Source organism: Cebus imitator, unplaced genomic scaffold (assembly GCF_001604975.1).
Source record: "Cebus imitator isolate Cc_AM_T3 unplaced genomic scaffold, Cebus_imitator-1.0 Scaffold131, whole genome shotgun sequence".
NCBI classification, from domain to species: Eukaryota; Metazoa; Chordata; class Mammalia; order Primates; family Cebidae; genus Cebus; species Cebus imitator.
The window spans coordinates 3,281,400-3,301,657 of record NW_016107446.1 but is presented as its reverse complement, the minus strand read 5'-3'; the positions used below and the strand labels follow the sequence as shown (position 1 = coordinate 3,301,657).

Below are 20,258 nucleotides of genomic sequence, written 5' to 3'. Positions count from 1 at the left end.
GCTCACCGCAACCTCCGCCTCCTGGGTTCAGGCAATTCTCCTGCCTCAGCCTCCTGAGCAGCTGGGATTACAGGCACGTGCCACCATGCCCAGCTAATTTTTTGTAGTTTTTAGTAGAGACGGAGTTTCACCATGTTGACCAGGATGGTCTCGATCTCTTGACCTTATGATCCGCCCGCCTCGGCCTCCCAAAGTGCTGGGATTACAGGCTTGAGCCACCGCGCCCGGCCTAAAGTTAATTTTTATATTGAAATTTGTATCTTAATAAAGTCAGTGAGAGTCATACTTTTGCTTTCTGAAATTACTGCTTTGCTAACTTACTTATGTGGCAGACACACAGATCCATGGTACGGTTATGGAAGGCCCTGAATTACTGAGAAATTTAATTACATTATAAGAACTCAAAATAATTTCACTCTCTGGAACTCTGACTTAATCAAATACAGCCATGTGTTGCTTAACAATAGGGATGTGCTCTGAGAAACGTGTCGTTAGGTAATTTTATTGTTGTACAACTCACAGTGTGTACTCACACACAAATCTTGATGCCTACTACACACCTAGGCTACATGGTATGACATATTGCTGTTAGGCTACAAACTCATACAGCTTGTTACTGTACTAAACACTGTAAGCAACTGTAACATGATGGTAACTTTGAATATCTAAACATCATATCTAAATATAGAAAAGGTAACAGTAAAAATATGGTATTATAATCTTATGGGACCACTGTCATATATGCAGTCCAAGACATCATTACATGACACATAACTGTATATGGAATATATTAGTTATATCTATGAAAAACACAAGGCTTTCTGAGAAACATGATCACCCATTTCCACATTTTACAATTAATACTCATTTGCTATTTTGTATTCACTCTGCCCCCTCCTAGCCTGTGACAGCTGAAGAATGGTAAAGGCACCAAAGAATTGAGAAAAATTTGTAGGAACAAATTATTAAATTGATAAATGTTATTAATCATTCTCTCCCTCTTGAATTTGTGACAGTTCACTCTTACTTTATTTAATTGGTAGAACAAACCAGTCCTGCTCCTAGGATGCCAATATACTGAACAGCCTTAGATTTGAATATCATATTTTTAAGTAATTTTCATCATCAAATTTTAAACTTCTCTTAGAAATCAAATTTATGTTTCTCTTTACAATATTGTTTATTGTGATTTTTGGTCCATATACTTCCACTGAACATATTGAGGTATGACCAGTTTAGACCACTTTGATTCTTGGACTGACAGTTTGTAATTCACTTGCTGCTTTACTAGTCCTTTCCCTATTGTTCTCAAAACTATACAGTTTACACATCACATTATTAAATACATACATGTAATGGATACTGTGATTTTATGTATCATCAGTTGCAGCTAGCTGAGCTGTCTTACACACTACCCTCCTTCATCAGTCAGCATGCTAATAGTATAAACAACCCCTTGGAGAAGAACTATATCAATACAAGATAGTTGATCTAAAATATCAGTAAGAAATATTTTTCAAGAAAGCTTTTTCAGTGCTTTTGCTATGGTGATAAAATAAAGTTATTTTCTGGAGTAAAAATCTATTAAAAAGAAAAATCTAGTAAGGAGTTGGAAAATGACAACAAAGAAGAGAGATCAATTACTTATGAGTGACTTTAGATAACTGACTAAATTATTGTTTAATAGATATTTGAAAACATTTTTTTTTTTCCTGAGATCACTTACTTCAAATTGAAACTTTACTTGAAACAGTGTCATTCTTCTTTTGGTGCAGTTCTCTACTTTAATAATACTTCTATGCTATATATCATGAATTATGCAAAGTTCAATTATGAAATAAAGATTACTTGACTACAATATCAAAGATTTGGGGTCCTAGTAGATGCTGTCACTTAACTGTAACTCAGAGATATTAGAGAAGTCAATCACCTCTCCATTATCACTATCAAAATTGAGATAAAATTTTCTCTAAAATATTTTCTGAATAATTAAATCAATTGTAAGTAAAACAAAGTAATACTTTGAGGTTTGCTGGGAAATATTAGTCTAATAATGAAGTTATAAAATAAATATGCTGTAAAGTTATGAATATCCACTGAACTTGAGCTGTTAGAAGTACAAATATATATTTCTTTAAAAAGTTGTAAGATGTCCCTAGAAGAAAACCTAAGCAAAACCACTCAGGACATAGGCATAGACAAGGACTTCATGACTAAAACACCAAAAGCATTAGCAACAAAAGCTAAAATAGACAAACGGGACCTAATTAAACTTCAGAGCTTCTGTACAGCAAAAGAAACAATCATTAGAGTGAACAAGCAACCAACATAATGGGAGAAAGTTTTTGCAATCTACCCATCTGACAAAGGGCTAATAACCAGAATCTACAAAGAACTAAAACAGATTTACAAAAACAAACAAACCCATCCAAAAGTGGGAGAAGGATACGAATAAACCCTTTTCAAAAGAAGACATATATGAGGCCAACAAACATATGAACAAATGCTCATCATCACTGATTATTGGATAAATGCAAATCAAAACCACATTGAGATACCATCTCATGCCAGTTAAAATGGTGATCATTAAAAATCTGGAGACAACAGATGCTGGAGAGGATGTGGAGAAATAGGAACGATTTTTCACTGTTGATGGGAGTGTAAACTATTTCAACCATTGTGGAAGACAGTGTGGCGCTTCCTCAAGGACCTAGAAATAGAAATTCCATTTGACCCAGCAGTCCCATTACTGGGTATGTATCCAAAGGATTATAAATCATTCTATTATAAAGACAAATGCACTCGTATGTTCATAGCAGCACTGTTTACAACAACAAAGACCTGGAACCAACCCAAATGCCCATCGACGATAGGCTGGACAAGGAAAATGTGACACATATACACCATGGAATACTATGCAGCCATAAAAAACGAGTTCGTGTCCTTTGTAGGAATATGGGATGAACCTGGAAACCATCATTCTCAGCAAACTGACACAAGAACAGAAAATCAAACACCACATGTTCTCACTCATAGGTGAGTGTTGAACAATGAGAACACATGGACACAGGAAGCAGAGCATCACACACTAGGGTCTGTTGGGGGGTGCCAAGGGAGGGATAGCAGGGGGGTGGGGAGGTTGGGGAGGAATAACATGAGAGAAATGCCAGATGTAGGTCACTGGGGGATGGAGGCAGCAAACCACATTGCCATGTATGTACCTCTGCAACAATCCTGCATAGGTATATACATGGCAATGTGGTTGTATGTACAAACTCCTAAAGTACAATTAAAAAAAAATAATAAAAAAGTTGTAAGATGTCAATTTCTACCAAGAAGACAGTTTAAGATTCTCCTATGTTTCAATGGTGAAATATGCACACTCACAGTAAGGTGATAACAGATCTTATATATTATTGAATATATAAAATTATTTGTAATGAACACTAAATTTTAATTAAGTCCAACTTTTACTTTTGATTTGTGTAAATTTAAAAAGTACAGGTGCAATTATGTTACCTGGGTATACTGCATAGTGGTGGTTTAGATTTTCAGTGCATTCATTACCCAAATAATGTACATAGTACCCAGTAAGTACTTCACACACACACACACACTCACACACACACACACATACACACACACACACACACACACACACACACACTCTACCAGAGCACAAAGTTCAAGCAATAGCAGAAATATTATTATATATGTTGTTTGATATATGTATTCATGGGAGTATGTAGAAGGATACAGACAATACTGTATTTCACATATGTAGTCATGCATTACATAATAATGTTACTATCAATGATGGACCACAAATACATATAATCTCATAAAATCATAATGAAGCTGAAAAATTCCTATTGCTTAAGGACATCATAGCTATTGCATTACAATTGCCTATAGCATTCAGTGCAGTAACAAGTTGCACAGGTTTGTAGCCTAAGAGCAACTGACTATGCCATGTAGCCTGTCTGTACAGTGGCCGCTACTAACTCGGCTTATGTAAGTGCACTGTATGATGTTCACACATTAAAACTGGCTACTGATGCATCTCTCAGAATGCATCCCCATTCTTAAACTGACCATATATTGTAATACGGTCATAGACATAGACACACATATATACAAAATAATTATAACAAAGTTCACAGTTTCATTACTGTATTTTATATTTCCAAAATACTTTAGAAGCATTAGCTTGTTAATTCTACCCTTTCTTCAGGGCTCTATTATACAAGTTGATCTTTATTCAATGAGTGAATGTTTTATATTTCGTTACATACTCAGCCCATTCCTTTTTTTGATACCTCAGCAGGTAGTTTGTTCTTAAAATTTCCTAGAGTTACAAACAATGGCAAACAACCCCCCATTGCTACTCGGCTAACGAGAGTCAGGTGGAAAGCGAGGTGTAGTTTTACACATAATTTCATTAGCATATAAGAGCAGCAGTGGGTGTGGAATATTATTATCTGGCACCAGGGAAGTGAAGCATTTTCCACTGAGTTCTTACTGTATTTCATAACTATCAAATACTCTTCTTTCCACAATAGTCACTGTGTTTTATAGTTGGGAATCAAGAAAAACCCGAGTAAGCTGCAGTATGAAATTAGATGCTCTGAAGAGGGGGCAGTGCATACATTTACGGGGAGCTTCCATCTCCCAGCTGCCTCAACAGCCTCAGTCAGGTCCAAAGTTTTCAACTGGCCCCATGTGGTACCTCTAAGCCTGTGTTTCTAAGATTCGATTGGAGGTGAGGAGATGCTCAGGCATGGGCAAGACTTCTCATATAAGTTATTAAGAAAACATTTAAACAGAAGGGGAAATTCTTGTTACATTCTGCCATACTTAATTTTTCTACTACTAAACCGTAACATTGAGCTTTATATCAGTTTATTGAAATATTTCAAGGTTGCAATTCTGCTGTGAGACTTACGTTATTTACTTATTCTGTCAGTAGAGGGTTGGTGATATCTCACTTCTCCAGGAATGTTATTTACTGCTGGAACTGACTCTGTTTCATATATGTTTTTAACTAGACATTTTATTTAAAGAGTCAACATTTCTAAAAATATAAGTGCTTTTAGAATAGCATGCAACACTGTTGTTTTGGGAGTTTAGTTTTATATTTGTGTTTATACCAATTAACATGGCAGTTATTACAGGGAAAACAATGGGAATTAAAAGGTCTCAGTTTACAGAAAGAACACTTATTGGAAGAAATTAAGATATAAATCATTTATTTAAATTTCTTCTACGCCAAAAATATATATTAGTATTCTCACTAACCCCTGACTCATGAACCCTTTAAATTGCTCTTTTTAGCTGTGCTTAATTCATTATGATTTGCTATAAATCATATATGACTCATAAAAGCAAATTGATCATTATAATTCACAGTTATTGCTCTAATGAGCCAATTTAAGTATAAAAAGTATAGTTGAGGTTTCATTTAATCTGTGCCACCGTCTTGCAAGTAAATGCAGAATTTCCATTAAGCTTTGATGCATGTAAATACAGCTCAGTATATGGTTTTAATAAAAGGAGCCGAGGGTGAAGAAAGTAGAATTGTATATCTGATGTTTAGCTAACTATAGAGTGAAGCTAGATCAACTTAGTTGGTCCTTACCCAATGCAGAGAAAATTGCTGCAGCCCAGAACATTTCTCCCATCAGGGCAGGAATAAACAGGAGTCCGCCCATGCGTTTTCCATAGATTTGCTGAAATGGGTCTAACATGGTCACATACCCCTTTGAACGCATAGGTTTTGCAAAGAACAGACCACCTAAAAAATTAAACAAGTGTTTCAGAGAAATTTTCTTTAAAAACATGCAATATAATAGTCTTTTACTATGCTGACATTTCTCAAGGGAAATGCATTTTTCAGAACACCTGTATGGATTAAGGAAACAGTCTGAAATACAATGTGCACAGAGTACCAACCTACTATAAATACGAGGTTTAGCAACCTAATATAAATTATTTAGCACACTTACCATTGTATGTGTCCAAAGGACAAGTGGACCATATTGAAGTATGTGAATTAAAAAACATGAACCAGCACATTGCTCACTTAAATGTCTAATGCATTTCTACCACCCAACATAGCATTTAGATGTTTTGAATAAGTGCAGATTCAATAAAAGCCTTTGAGTGCCAAAAAATGAGGTACCTTCTGTTATATAATACTTTTGACCTCTTAGTCATTTGACTTGCTAAAAGAAATACAGGTACATTTCAAGTTGATTCATTATTAATGATATATCCATATGTGTTTTGAGAGAAATAATACATGATTTTGTTAAGAAATTCACTGTGCTGATAGCCACAGAATCAAAGACTTTAAAAATATATTCCATAATCAAGAGATCAAATAATCTAAGCGTTAGTGTTCTGCTACTTACCAATTTCTGGTAACAGGTCCTTAGAAATCTCTGGGGATATTTCTTTTTCTTTTTTCTTTTTTTTTTTTTTTAACAATGGTTATTTACAGCGTTTGACTTGTTATTCCACTTGTTGTTTATACTCGTTCTTTATGCTTTACAGAGTGAGTCACTGAGATTTGCACTTTCACTTACCTAAAATCAGACTAAGAGAATATCCAATTGGTGCCTGAGCCCAAGCTAGGCCATAATCCGGTACATAAACTGCTTCAGCTGTGCCATTGATATACCCTCCTCCGACCCAGGTAGCTGAAACAGAATGAAAAGTGAGGGAGCGATACTGCTTTGCCTGTTATACCTACATCTGCCTGCCAAACCCAGTGGCTACTACAGGTTATTGAACACCTGAAATGTGAATAGTCTGGATTGAGTTGTTTTAGGAGTGTAAAATATACACCAGATTTCAAATGTTTTTTCTTTCATTGATCATATGTTGAATGTATTGAGTTACATAAGTTATATTATTAATGTTAATTTACCTATTTCTTTTTGTTTTTAGAGGTTTGTAGAAAATTTAACATTATGCTTGTGACTCACATATTTCTATTGGATAGTGCTGTCCTAGATGTTTTCAAAATGCAACATTTTCATGATATTGTATATTATATAGTCTGAGGTCATGGGTAAAATTTCTTCATATCAAGGCCCTTCCATTTTAATTGTATTGATGTTTTTATACTGTCCTCCAGGAGTGGTGTGTGTGTGTACATGCATGTATGTAGGTGGGCATGTGTATGTGGAAATGTGCTTTTCACTAATACAGTCTTTTCTTAAACACTCTGGGATATCGAAGCTTGCAACTCTTACCTCCATCACCACTAAGTTGTATTTACTACTAAGAGTGAAGACAGAATCGAGATGACGCTTCTACTACAAGGTGTCCAAAGTGAGTTTAAATGTTACCTTAAGGCCTAGACTACTTAGCACTCAGAAGAATGTAAAATGTGAACTACATACGCATTTGCAATTCTATGTTCTAATATGGACCTTTTAGTAAGGTATTTACTATTTGACAGGAAGTAATTATAGATGTCTTATTCAGATAAATAATATTTCAATAGCATAATAGCTGAGGGAAGGCAGTGAAAGAACCAAAGAAAATAAGTTTTGATCTGACAGGTTTGAGCCAAGAATTATCTACAGATTAATATTTTCTTCAAATAGGCAATATAATGCTAGTACCATTTTCTCTGAGGAAATAATATAATATTGAATCCTTGCTTAAAAACTAATGTTGAAGAGAAAAACAAATCTTTGCTCTTTATGCCCTTTTGAGGTTACAGTGTGGTCAAAATATTCAAAACAATCCTTATGTAGAATTTGTGTAAAGTTATGAGGGTCACAGGTGGTTTACCAGATATGAGGCTGAATTCTAGGTTACATTATCCTGTTAGAAATAAAATTTAACTCTGATGAATTTTCTAAAATCTTGCAGTTAGAATGTAAGTAAATGAAATAATATCTATAAAAAACTACCTAGGATATGTTTCTATTGTTTATGCTAAAATTTACCTGGCTTTTAATATAATACAAAGCAAAGAAGAGGGAGTCTTAGGGTTGACATAAAAAGATTTTCCTAAGTAGGAATTTTAAGTACATACAAATGAAAAGTTTATATACAAAATTCTGAAGACAAACACATATTTAGCAATCACTCCCACCTTTGCTGTAGCTTTTATGCCCAGTGTTAATAAAAAATGCCATAATTCGCTTTTCTTATTCTAAGCCCTGCTGAAATTTTAGAAATGGCTTTTTTAAAAAAAATTCATTCTGTGTGCAACCATGACCTGAAGAAATGAATTCTCACAGGCGGAGAACTTGACGCTTTAACTTTCTACTAGGTAACTGGAATTGCAAACACTTCAGTGTTTCACTGCATGAAGTAAATGGTCTGATGATCTTATAAGCACAAAGCTCATTAGTGATCATTTGTCATTGTGTAAGCCTACTGTCCCTTGTCCAAAGAGAAAATTGGTGCCTGAATTATTGCAACTATTGTAATATAGAAGTGAGGACTTGGTTACTTACTATGATTTAAAAGTCCCCCTTTTTAAATGAATTTAGCCTCTTCTATGACAGCATTTGCTCTCCGTGTTTGTATATTTTGCGTCAGATCCATGAGTGAGAACACAAACACTTAAAATATATTCATTTTTAAAAGAATCAATATTTTGATCTTGGTTTTTTATAAAATATATCCAGATCAATCAGTCCAACAAGATTAGGTAGTATGGTTCAGATTTTAAATGAGTTATGATATTGACCAAGGTTATTTTGAGTTCTGAGAAAGAAAAAAAAAAAGCTTTGTAAACTGAGGAAGACCACGGCCCTTTATAAAATATAGCATCATTCAAATATTTTCTATACATTCTAGTAGTGTTTTAGATTGGAAAAAACCCTTCTAAATGGTAAAAACAAATTATTAAATATTTTTATGGCCATGTTAAACAGAATATTAAATAAGAACAATAGAGGGTTATAATCATTTGCCATAAACAACATATTTTGATATACAGCAACTTTCTTCTTCTTTCTACAGTGTTTACAAACTGTGCACCTTTTGAAAGAAATTAAGTGAAACTAGTTACAGGGTTGCATGTAGCACAGCATGGGGTGGCCCCCAGCATGGCCACCGGAGAACCGTGTGTGGCTCTGACTCCAGCTCTGGTCCTTGTTAACCTTGTAACCCTGGATCTTCACTTAACCCCAGAGCCTCATCACAGTGCTGTTAAAAAGACCAAATGAATCCACGTACAGTGGGTAAAGAGCTAAACAAAGATAAAATGTGAATGTCTGAAAGATAAAACTGATGGTTCACACAAAACACTGTAGGTTTCAGATGGCCAAAATCAAGGTGTTCAGAACATGGATGGCCTCTTTCCAGACTCGTTTGGTAAATTATCTGATGTACAGGGTGAATCATTTTAAAATTGCACTTCAGGATTGAAATTGGGCATCACTGGATATAATTTCCCATGGGATATTTTTCCAATGAACACTCAGAGTTCCTGTTACGTTGCAAATGTTTAAAAACTCTACTAAGACTCTGTAATGAAATATGTGTTGTTAGTGCAACTGTATTAAATATTAAACATGTAATTTTAAGTTGGTGTTTTTCAAATTATTTTCAAAGACAAAGAAGAATATAAAAAAGAAAGAAATCACCCTTTAAACAGAACCACCTTAGTGCAAAGTAGGAAAGAATATTAGCTCCTGCTAACACAAAGAAGGTTTAAATGAGAGATGGCTACAGATGGTGGCCTGGGGATTCCTAGGAGGACACGCCCTCGCTTTTCTCTTTTATAACGAAGTTGGTGAAATCTCTTTATTAGTGCTGTGGAGTCATAACATGTGATTGTCTTCCTGTGAGGAATTAGTTATTAAATGAAAGAATTAGGTTTTAAAATAGGGCAGTACTCAGTTGGGAATATTATCACCCCCAAATTTATGCAGATTAAAAAACATCACTAGTTAGTATTCATTGACACTTATTTAAAATTCAAAGTCACAACTTTATGCATGTATTACTGGACATGCTGAGATGCTGCCTATTAATTTGCAGATACATAACTTGTAATACTAGGACAGCTTCCCATTCCCCCACCTCTTTATTTTTACTGTTTCCACCCACTCAGCAGCCCAGAGAGCCAAGATTTATTTCATGGCTATTCAGTCCAGTGATTTATTATAAAATCATTTTTGTTCAAGTATTACTGAGTTGAAACCAATTTATTTTTAAGTTTTAAATGAATAGAAAATTATTTTAAAATTATATAACTAGTGAACATAAAGAATCCCCAATGGGCAAAAAGCATTGTCATTCTGAAGCCACACTCTGAACACTCACAGATGTCAAGGAAGGAAGGACAGCATGGAGCAGGCGGCCTCTGAACATACCTGTCATGGTAAATCCACCAACCAACAAACCAATATCTCGGCCTCCAACTATGATGGCTTCGCTGCGCTCTTCTGCGCTGCCACTGTTTTTGGTCCTCCAGGCAGCCCATATTCCGACTAGCAATATTAGAAGGTAGAACACGATGATAGCTATCAGTCCTTCCACATGGAAAGCCATTTTTATCTAATGATCCTGATTCTTCTGCAGCTGGCTACTTCATTAAGACTTCTGAAGAAAATACAGGAATGTATTATAAATCAGTCAAGCACTATGCACATGTGGGCAGCCAGGAATAAACCAGCTGGCTTATGCGAGATCCCGTGACTCTCACAGAAAGAGTACAACACCGAAACCACATGTGAAATGGACAGTTACCAGTAAGTGTCCACTATGTTATCCTACTTCATTTAACAATTTAACATTAAAGTTTTCAAGAAACAGAAAAAAAAAGTGGAAATGTAGTTTAACAAATGAAATCATAATCGTTTTGTGTTTCATACATGCTTTAAATTTAAAATTAGCCTTATCATACAAATCTCAACTCAGTAACTGTCAAATCATTTACAAAGAGTAGGGCTGTATTTGCGGTTTGGAACTAAGTTACTCTTCTAGAATTATTATTCACATTGTTTCATAAAGGCCTATTCTGAGAAGTTTTATATATCAATTTTTTATTCATTCTTTTATCCTTTCAAAAAACTTCAGAGAATGGCTTCAACAGTAATCTGAAATGAAAATATCTGAAAAAAATGTTTAGAAAAATCAATTTCAAAAACACATCAAACTCCACATTTTCAACAAGTTTCTGTAGTTCAAGTTACTGTAGTAACTAAATATGTTTTTGTTGTTTAAAGGATCCACTCTCTTGATTTTCTTTTTCGCCGAACGTCGTTCATTCAATTCATCACCCCCCATTATGATACGTACAAGAAAAGGACAAAAAAAGATTGCCTAAAAACACAACAGAAGGGTCAAAGCGATTAAACGCAAGACTCTTAGAAGACAGATGTCAAGTTCGAAAAGCATTCACCTTCTGAAATTCTTGTTCTCTTTTATTTATTTTTTGCTTTCGTAACCACGGCTGTTCCATGAACCCCAACTCTCAAACACAAGTTTCTGGAGAAAACTCTGATATTTGTCCATGCAGGTGGGTGAAGAGGTTTTTGGGGAAGGAATCAGCCTCTCTGGGATTTAGAGGAGGCAAAGGAAGCGCCCGCGGGCTGGGTCTTCTATGCCTTTGTGAGCAACCAAGCAAGCAAGTTCCTCTCCGCAGCAGCCGGGTGCTCTCCCGGCCCCCTGCGGCCCTTCCTCGCCCCCCTCTACCCATCTCCTGCCCCCAGACTTTGTAGCCTCTTGCACCCTGACAGCAAAGGCGCCAGACAACAAACCCGCCCTTGCATCCCACCGAGAGGCAAAAATGCCGAGTCCCTCCCCTCTAAATCCGCCCGGGCTCGGTGCCCACAGCCTTTCCGAGGGCGCGGCCCCCTAGGCGCAGGAATGCCCGCTCCGCTCCTACCTGGAGTGGTAGCTGCAAGGGAAAGCGCTCCACCCGGGGCCGCCGCCCCCTGGAACCGTGAGGGGTGTGGGGGCGAGGGTGCAGAAAGGGAGGGTGCGGGGTGGGTTAGGGGTGCAGTGCGGAGGGGGTCCGGTCGTTCAGGGCGGCTCCCCACACGGCGTCTCCAAGAACCTGGGAAAGCTCAGAGTTGACAGGTGTGGGCGCCGGCGGAGGGCGCGCGGGGCGAGGTGGCAATCGATCGAGTATTGGGAAAAGTCCCCTTTATAAGGGCGGCCAGCGGGGGCGATCGTCAGAGCTCCGGAGGCGGACGTCAGAGGAAAGTGGTGCTGGGGCGTGTGCTGGGGACGCTGCCCTCGCAAGGAGGGTGGGTGTGCGGGATGCGAAGGAAACGGGGCCCGAGGAGCCGGGGGAGTGGGGGCAGGCTGGGCTCTGGTCCGCGCTGCCGGCCGTGGTATCCCCATCCCGAGGCAAGTCCCTACCACTCCCTTCTCCTCCTCCAGAAAACTGGGCAGCGATCCCTTAGGGTCATTCTCCATCTAACTTCTCATCACTCTGGTTGGAAGCGGGGAATGGGGAGGGTCTCAGAGTATTCTGTTTTCAGAAGCAGCAGCTGGAAGTCTAGTAGAGAGAAGTGTCCTGCTCTTGTCTTCCCAGATCAGAGCCTGGAATTGTTTCCTGACGCGTCTCTCTGAGAGGGAAGGGGTCCTCTCCCGCGGCCTCTCCTGGGCCCTGCTGGAAGCTGCTCCTGGTGTCCCTGGTGATGGGCTCCCTGAAGGAAACATTTCAAGAAGGTTTAGATAGTCCTTTCTACATTCCTACCCCTTCCGCTTGAAGGTAGGGCTACCGTAAAAGACGCTAGGTGTGGTCCAGTTTAACACGGAGATTATCACAGAAGCCAGACAAGATGGCTTTTCTGATAGAGCCCTCTGGGCTGCTCGCCTGCTGAACCTCCCATTCCAGCTTACACAAATTTGCCATGTTAGTTTACAGTATATTTATATGTCTACCTATTTTTATAACTAGATTATTTATATATTACACATATAAATAGGTATCTATAGATGTATTTCGACTTCTAGGTGTATATGGATAGATGCAGATATATGGGTACATGTGAATGAAGGAAGAGAGAAGGGTGGGAGAGAACAAGATAGAAGAGCCACAAGCCACAAAGGCACAAGCACTCTGGCCACCTTCTCATGTCTTTCTGCATTCCACTATGACAGTGTATTTTAACAGTGAAATACACAAATCTAATAAAGGATAGAATAAGTTACAGTACCTCTGAACTACTGTCCCCCTCTCTAGGCCAATCAGACCATCTCTTCTTTTCTTACACAGGATTTTGAACTTTCAAATTGATATTACTATCCCTTTTCTTTCTTCTCTGTATAAACAATGACTGCATACAAATACCTCGTTTGAGGTGAGATAGTCTAGGGAGTTCAAACAGAAATTAAGACAGGCCAGAAGGCCTGCAAAGGTAGTTATTTTCCCTTGGTTGTGTGACTAGTTCATTAATTTTCTGGAAAAGACTTAGGTTGTCTTTCAATATAACCCCACTTTTACATAAAAATGTTATTAATTGAAGCAATTTTAAGGAACTAACAGAGGGAAGCAGAGATGGGGTTTCATAGAATTACGCATTTGTTTTAAAAGAGGTTCATTCATTCATTCATTGTTTTTGCTTTTGTCTGCTGTAACTCATTTTCTGATTCTGGGCCTTGACCTCAGGTTAACTTATGTACTTCCTGCCAGAATATGCTTATGATGATGATGACACACAGCTTATTGCTGTAGGGGGCAGGCATGGGCAATTGCAATTTCTGAAATAGTGCACAGGCCTAAGGTCAGGGAGCTTGACTCAGATCCAAAGAGGGACTGAGAGGCAGCTGTCCTCAGAGGACAACACCATTCTTTAGGTATGAGAATTGGGAGTGCAGCCAAAGCACGCCTCCGAGTGCCCACCTAATCCACTTTGAGAAGCCAGGATCTGGACTCAGTGCCAGATCTGAGAATGGACCATGACCTTGACAGTGGCCAAACAAATTCTGGCCTGGAAAAGTGGCTGCCTTCCATGACAAAACGCACCAGTTGAAAATGACAACTGCTGATGTATTGAGTCTGGTCCTAGGGAGACATTTCCTCATTTGCTGAGTTCTTTGCACTCCTGTGGCTAAGCTAAGGATGAAGCTGTGTGTGAATTTCTGTGTCAAGGTGTACCTTCACAGACGCCCATTTCTCTTTTTTCTTTAATACTGGCATTTTACCTCTTCCTCTACTCTCTGGAGAATTTGTGATCTTACTTGGATTTAGGGAACTACATGTCAGTGGGAGATCAATTCCCACTCTGGGGGAGAAAAAGCAGGTTTTGCATTTACTAATTATTTATTTTTTTAAAAAAACACACATTTCCTAAATGCCTTTTATGTTCTGAACACTGTCTTCGATACTAAGAATACATATAGAAAATGATACAAACCTTGTTCTCAAGGTTATCCATGAAAAGAAAGAAGGAACAAAGACGTTTTTCTCCACTTCAATATACTATTTAAGTGCTGAGAAGGATGTAGCATATCTGTACAGAGATTTTAGGGAAAGTACAAACAAAAGTCTTAGTCAGATGGAGGAATTCTTCTTGGAGGAGAGGGGAGAGTCATTTATTCAATAAATATATAAAAACACCTGCTGCTTTGTGCTAGGTATATACTCAAGTCATTGAAACAAAAAGATCCCTGTCGTTAATAAGTTAAGAGTCTATGACCTTGCCATTCAAAGTATACTTCATGGAACAACAGCATCAGCATTACATTAAAAAAAAAAAAGCTTTGATAATTTGAGAATGTCATCACTTGGTCTACAAATTTTGAGCATGTTTCAAATATGATCCAAATGCATACTGAGATTGTAGGAGGCCATTTTGCTTAGGTTATTATCATTCACAATGCTCTAGTCTCCCCACACAATGTTAACTCAAAACTTTCCTACTTTTTAATGGATTACATTTAGCTTAAATTAAAATTGGCCAGTCATTTCCAAATCAGGGTGATCATCAGAATTATAGAGCTCTTTAAAAATTTCGGATACTATGGATCCACAGCACAAATTCTGATTTTGTAAACCTTGGGCAAGGGTTCGGAACTTGGTTTTCTTTCCAACCCTCTCCAGTGATCTTGGTGACAAGCTGGGATTGGAAGACTATGTGGAGTTTCAGAGTGGAAAAAACTTTGAAAGTGAAAACAGACAACTTTAGCTCAGGTTTACTAATTATGAAATATTTGAAAAATTATAGTATCTTTACTGTGTTTTAATGTCCTTATCTGTAATGTGAAAATATTAAAAAGTGTAGTTTCAATCTCATAGGAGTGTGAGAATTCACTGAAATAGCATATAGTCAGGCCTTCATCCATGGGTTCTGCATCCATGAATCCAACCAATTGGGGATTGAAAATATTTGGAACAAAAATATGTTTGTACTAAACTCATACAGAATTTTTTTTTCCTCATCAATTTCCAAACAATATAATGTAACAACTGTTTACATAGCATTTACATTGTGTTGAGTATTATTAGTATTCTAAAGGTGATTTAAAGTATATGGAAGAATATACATAGGTTATATGCAAATACTATGCCATTTTATATCAGAGAATGAGCATCTGCAGATTCTGGAATTGGAGGTGATCCTAGGTATGGAGGAATGACTATATTTTGAAACGCATAGAGCAATTCATATATTCCCTTTGGTACTCAATATATAGTGAGCAATTGAAGGTGCTGCAGTTGCTGTTACTGTTGTTTTGATTCATTATTGAAGCTTGCTGATGTTCTGGCCTCTGGCGGCAGTCAGTTATTAATACATTGCTGGTGCTGTGGATAAATGCATCTGATCTTTCTTTACCTAATGGTAAAGAAATATTTTGCTAATAACCTCAGGGGTGCTTCAGGGATTCATATATTGGGTGAACCACACCAAAACTAAGGTGTAGATTCTACTTTTTAACCAAAATTTAACATAATCCAATTTATGCCTTTGTAGATCAGGAGAGGAGTAGTGTCAGTCATCCACTTTCACAGAGATACATGTGGAAGAGTCCTCTCACTGCTTCTTTCTCAGCCTTCTCTCCCTCATCTTCCCACTCAGTCCTTAGCAACAGTTCCCAGCTTTCTTTGATAGACTTTTTTTTTTCCACCTCATAGGAGGCTAACCCTTTCTTATTCTTTTAGATTCAACTTAGATATGGAGCAAACAGAAACTTCTATGACTTATGACTTCTGTCTATAACCAGACTGGGTCATGTGTTCCTTTTCTAGGCTGTTCGCCCATGGTACTTACTGCTATATAACAATGGTCTACAGATCAGATGCCTGTTTATTGATTGGTCTGTGAACTCTGTAAAGGGGACTATCCCATTCTATTTACCTTTACCCACTGAACACTTAGCACTGTGCCTAGAATACTACTAGATAAAAGCTTAGTCAAGCTGTATTTGTTTTACAGAAGGAAAATAATAAGGCTCAAAATGGGCAAATATCTGAGAAATAATTTGATCAAAATTGAAAGTAAAAAACTGAGATTTGGAAGAAGAGAAGTGACCATTGTGGTTATTAAGTACATGTATGTCATCATGGGTTTAAATTGCATTGATTTGTATAAAGTCATACAACCAGTTAGTGGCAGATATAAAACAGAGTTCTTTTGCCTCCCGAATGAATTATTTTTAACCTTGGGTAAACAATGCTTTTACACTCAATTTGATATTTCTCTAGCCCAAAATTGTACATAGTATTTATTTAAAATCTATATTTATATTTATTTTTGCCATTACTGTAACTTAAAAATGTAGCCATAATAAGGATGGAGAAGAAATAGCTTAGGAATTAGAGCTGGTAGGGGGAAAACTGACATTTTTGGTAAAAATTTTATTACACTAATCTGAGCATGTTAGAACAGACCTTTATGTTCTGACAATAACAATAACACTAGAATTAATCACTTGAGTACACATCAATATGATTGAAATGCAATTGCCTAACAAATGCCAAGTTATTTTCTTGTGTCCTTACGATAAATGACATATGATGACTGAAGTGTCATACTTTTAAAGCAAGCAGTTATATACAAATTATACAGTTGTATAATTTCATCGTTGTAAGAATGTATGACAGTGATAAAGTGTATTTTAGAGTCAATGATTTCTCTCCATTGGTAGTATTAGTCATTCTGTGCAACATTGCTATAGTTCTTCATATCAGCATATTTTTCTTTCTGGTTATTATTCTAGTATATTACTATGAAAATATTCAAACAAATATCAAGGTTAAAACATATATCAAAGTTAACATCCATATAGTTGCCATCTGAATTCTACCATTAACATTTCTTTTTCAGTTTGTCTATCTCTTTTTAACCATTCATTAATTCATCTCATTTATTTGATGAATTTCAAAGTAAATGCAATAGGTATAATTCCCCTAGATTAACTACACACACACACACACACACACACACACACACACACACACATATATATATATATATATGTATATATAGTTGTAAAATTTATATGTAATGAAGTACAAGATTCTTGGGGGTATGAAATTAGTTTTGCTATATTAAATAAGTTTTGATAAATGCAAGGATCATTGTAAATCAAACACTGATCAAGATATAAAGCATTATTTTTGCCCCAGAAATTCTCTTATACACTTTCTGAGTCCCTGTCATTGCACCTAAGAGACAAATAATTTATGGTTTTTCTTCCACTATAGATTAATTTTGCCTATTTTAGAATTTTATATAAAGTGAATTATCCAATGCATATTTGCACTTCACATGTTTTTGTGGTTCATTTATAGTGTTGAGTGGAAAATTATTTCTTCATTTTTTCCTGTCATATTCTATTGTGGAAATACACCACAGTTGGTTATCTATGTTCTAATTGGTAGGCACCTGTGGAGTGTCCAATTTTACATGATTATATGTAAAGCTGCTCTGAACAAGTATTTCTGTGAGCACAGGTTTTTATATCTTCATATCCTTGACAGCATTTGGTGTTATCAGTTTTGTTTTAAAATATTTTTATGTATTTTCTTTTAATTTTGGTCATTCTGGTGGTTATGTAGAGATATGACATTGTGGACTTAACATTTTTCTGATGGCCAATAATGGTTAAGCACTTTTTATGTGTTTAATGATTAATTCTAAGCCTTCTTTTGTGAGGAGTATATTCAAAAATTTTCCATATGTGTGATGAATTGCTTGTCTCTTTATTATTGAATTGCATACATCATTTATATATCATGAATATCTGCATCCTACATATGTTTTGTGAATATTTTCTTCTAGTCTGTTGCTTTCCTGTCCATTTTTTAAATGAGGAGCGGAGGCTTCAATTTTGAATAAATCTAATTATTTTCTTTAGTTTCAGTGTCCTCTCTGTAAACCTTTGCTTATCTTATCAAAAAAAGTTTTTAATGTTTTCTTTTAAAAACATAAAATTTTAGTGTTAACATTTTGTTTTATGATAGATTGCAAATTAATATTTGTGCATGGTAGAAGGAAATATTACACCATTCTTTTTTCAAATATTTTCTGTCTCATTCTCTTTCTCCTCCTTTTCTATGCGTTTGAGCATATACATATAAGACTCTTTGAATTTATCCACAGATTCTTAAGGTTATTTTATTAAATCTTTTAAAAGTGTTTTTCTGGTTGGGTAATTTTTATTGATATATCTTTAAATTCAGTGACCCTTTATTGTGATCTCCATTATGCTGTTACCCCATCCAATCCTTTTTGAAATTTATGTTTTAAATTTTTGTTCTGAATTTTCTACTTGTTCCTTTGGAACTGTTATTTGTGCTAAATTTCCTATTACTTCAATCAGTATGACATATTTTTCTTACGTAGTCAAGCATAGTTAAAATAAGTGCCTTGTTTGCTTACGGCAACATCTGTGCCATCTAGGGTTTGTCCCTATTATTATCTTTTCTATTGGGAATTGGTCATATTTTTTTCTGTTGCTTCCATGTAGAGTGATTTAGCTTGCATCCTGGATAATATGAATCATAAATTTTGGATCCCAGTGTATTCTTCTAAACGCTTTTGCTTTATTTACCATTTAATTCTTATCAACATACTGGGTTGGTCTTATTAAAAGTGGCTTATTGAAGTAAAGTTTACATAACATAATGTTAAGCATTTTAAAGTGAACAATTCAGGGGTATTTAATGCATTCACAGTATTGTGCAACCACCACCTGTATCTGATTCAAAAACACTCCAAAGTAAAAGCTCTTCCTCACTGAGCAGTTTTCCCTCACTCCCTCACTTTTTTCAGCACCTGGCAAAACCAATTTGCATTCTGTCTCTATAGATTTATTTGCTTTGACTATTCCATATTAACCAAACTGTGGACTCAACCAAACTGTGATATTCTACATCTGGCTTCTTTCACATGACACAGTGTTTTGGGTTTATCTATACTGTAGCATGTGTTAGTGGTTCATTTTACTGCAAAATAACAGTTCATTGTATATGTATATTGCAGTTTGTTTATCCACTCATCATCTCATTTTCTTTTTGTACTTTTCGCATGAAATATCTGCTTTATTCATCTATCTTGGTTCTAAAGGGAGTCTCTTGTACACAGAAGACAGAGATATAATTTTTTAAAAAATTTATTCTGGCAATCTCTGCCATTTTCTGGATAGTCTAATCCAATTACCTTTAAAGTAATCTTTTATAAGAAAAGATTTATTTTGGACATTTTGCTATTTGTTTATAACCTTTTTGTATACCTTATTTCCTATGTTACTTTCTTCTTGTGTGTGTGTGTGTGTGTGTGTGTGTGTGTGTGTCTTTATCTCCTTCTATTATGGTCTGAATTCTGTTTCCGCCCAAATTCATGTATTAAAGAATAACATATATAATACAGTCATGGGCTCTTAGTTTCTATTTCTGGTTGGGTCAGTAAAGCCCCTTTCTTATTTCTCTTATTTGCTTATCACTAGAGACAGAAAGTAAAAATCATGGCTTTAGGCTGTTAAAACCCAAAACAAAACAACAACAAAATAAGACAGGTTGGACAAACTTGGTCTAGCTCAAATTGATAAAACTTATCTTTAATAACCCAAAGACTCTGTTCCAATATAGTTCTTTCCCTGCCACATATACTATCATTGTCATAAATTTCATCTTTAAACATTGTAACATGGATATGTAATCATTTTGATGCCTTTGTCTTTTAAATCCTATAGAAAATAAAAAGTGGAGTTATGAACAAATCAAAGTTACTTTGTCTTGATACAACATCCACCTGTTTGCTATAAACCTTTGTTTATAGAGGTCTGGCAGTTTTTCTGTTTCTGCTTCTTTTTTTTTTTTTTTT

The 20,258-nt window shown here is 36.1% G+C and overlaps 1 protein-coding gene across 1 annotated transcript in view; it reads right to left on the bottom strand.

The window, feature by feature from the left end:
* SLC5A7 (solute carrier family 5 member 7) overlaps positions 1 to 12,193 on the bottom strand; it is a 28,631-nt gene extending 16,438 nt beyond the window's left edge. Inside the window, exons 1-4 of the mRNA XM_017541086.2 lie at positions 11,867 to 12,193; positions 10,350 to 10,578; positions 6,588 to 6,701; positions 5,639 to 5,794 (exon numbers count right to left, since the gene is read on the bottom strand). Coding sequence (XP_017396575.1) covers positions 5,639 to 5,794; positions 6,588 to 6,701; positions 10,350 to 10,527 — 448 coding nt within the window. The 5' untranslated portion in view covers positions 10,528 to 10,578; positions 11,867 to 12,193. The remainder of the gene's footprint in view (positions 1 to 5,638; positions 5,795 to 6,587; positions 6,702 to 10,349; positions 10,579 to 11,866) is intronic.
* Positions 12,194 to 20,258: the final 8,065 nt, after the last annotated feature.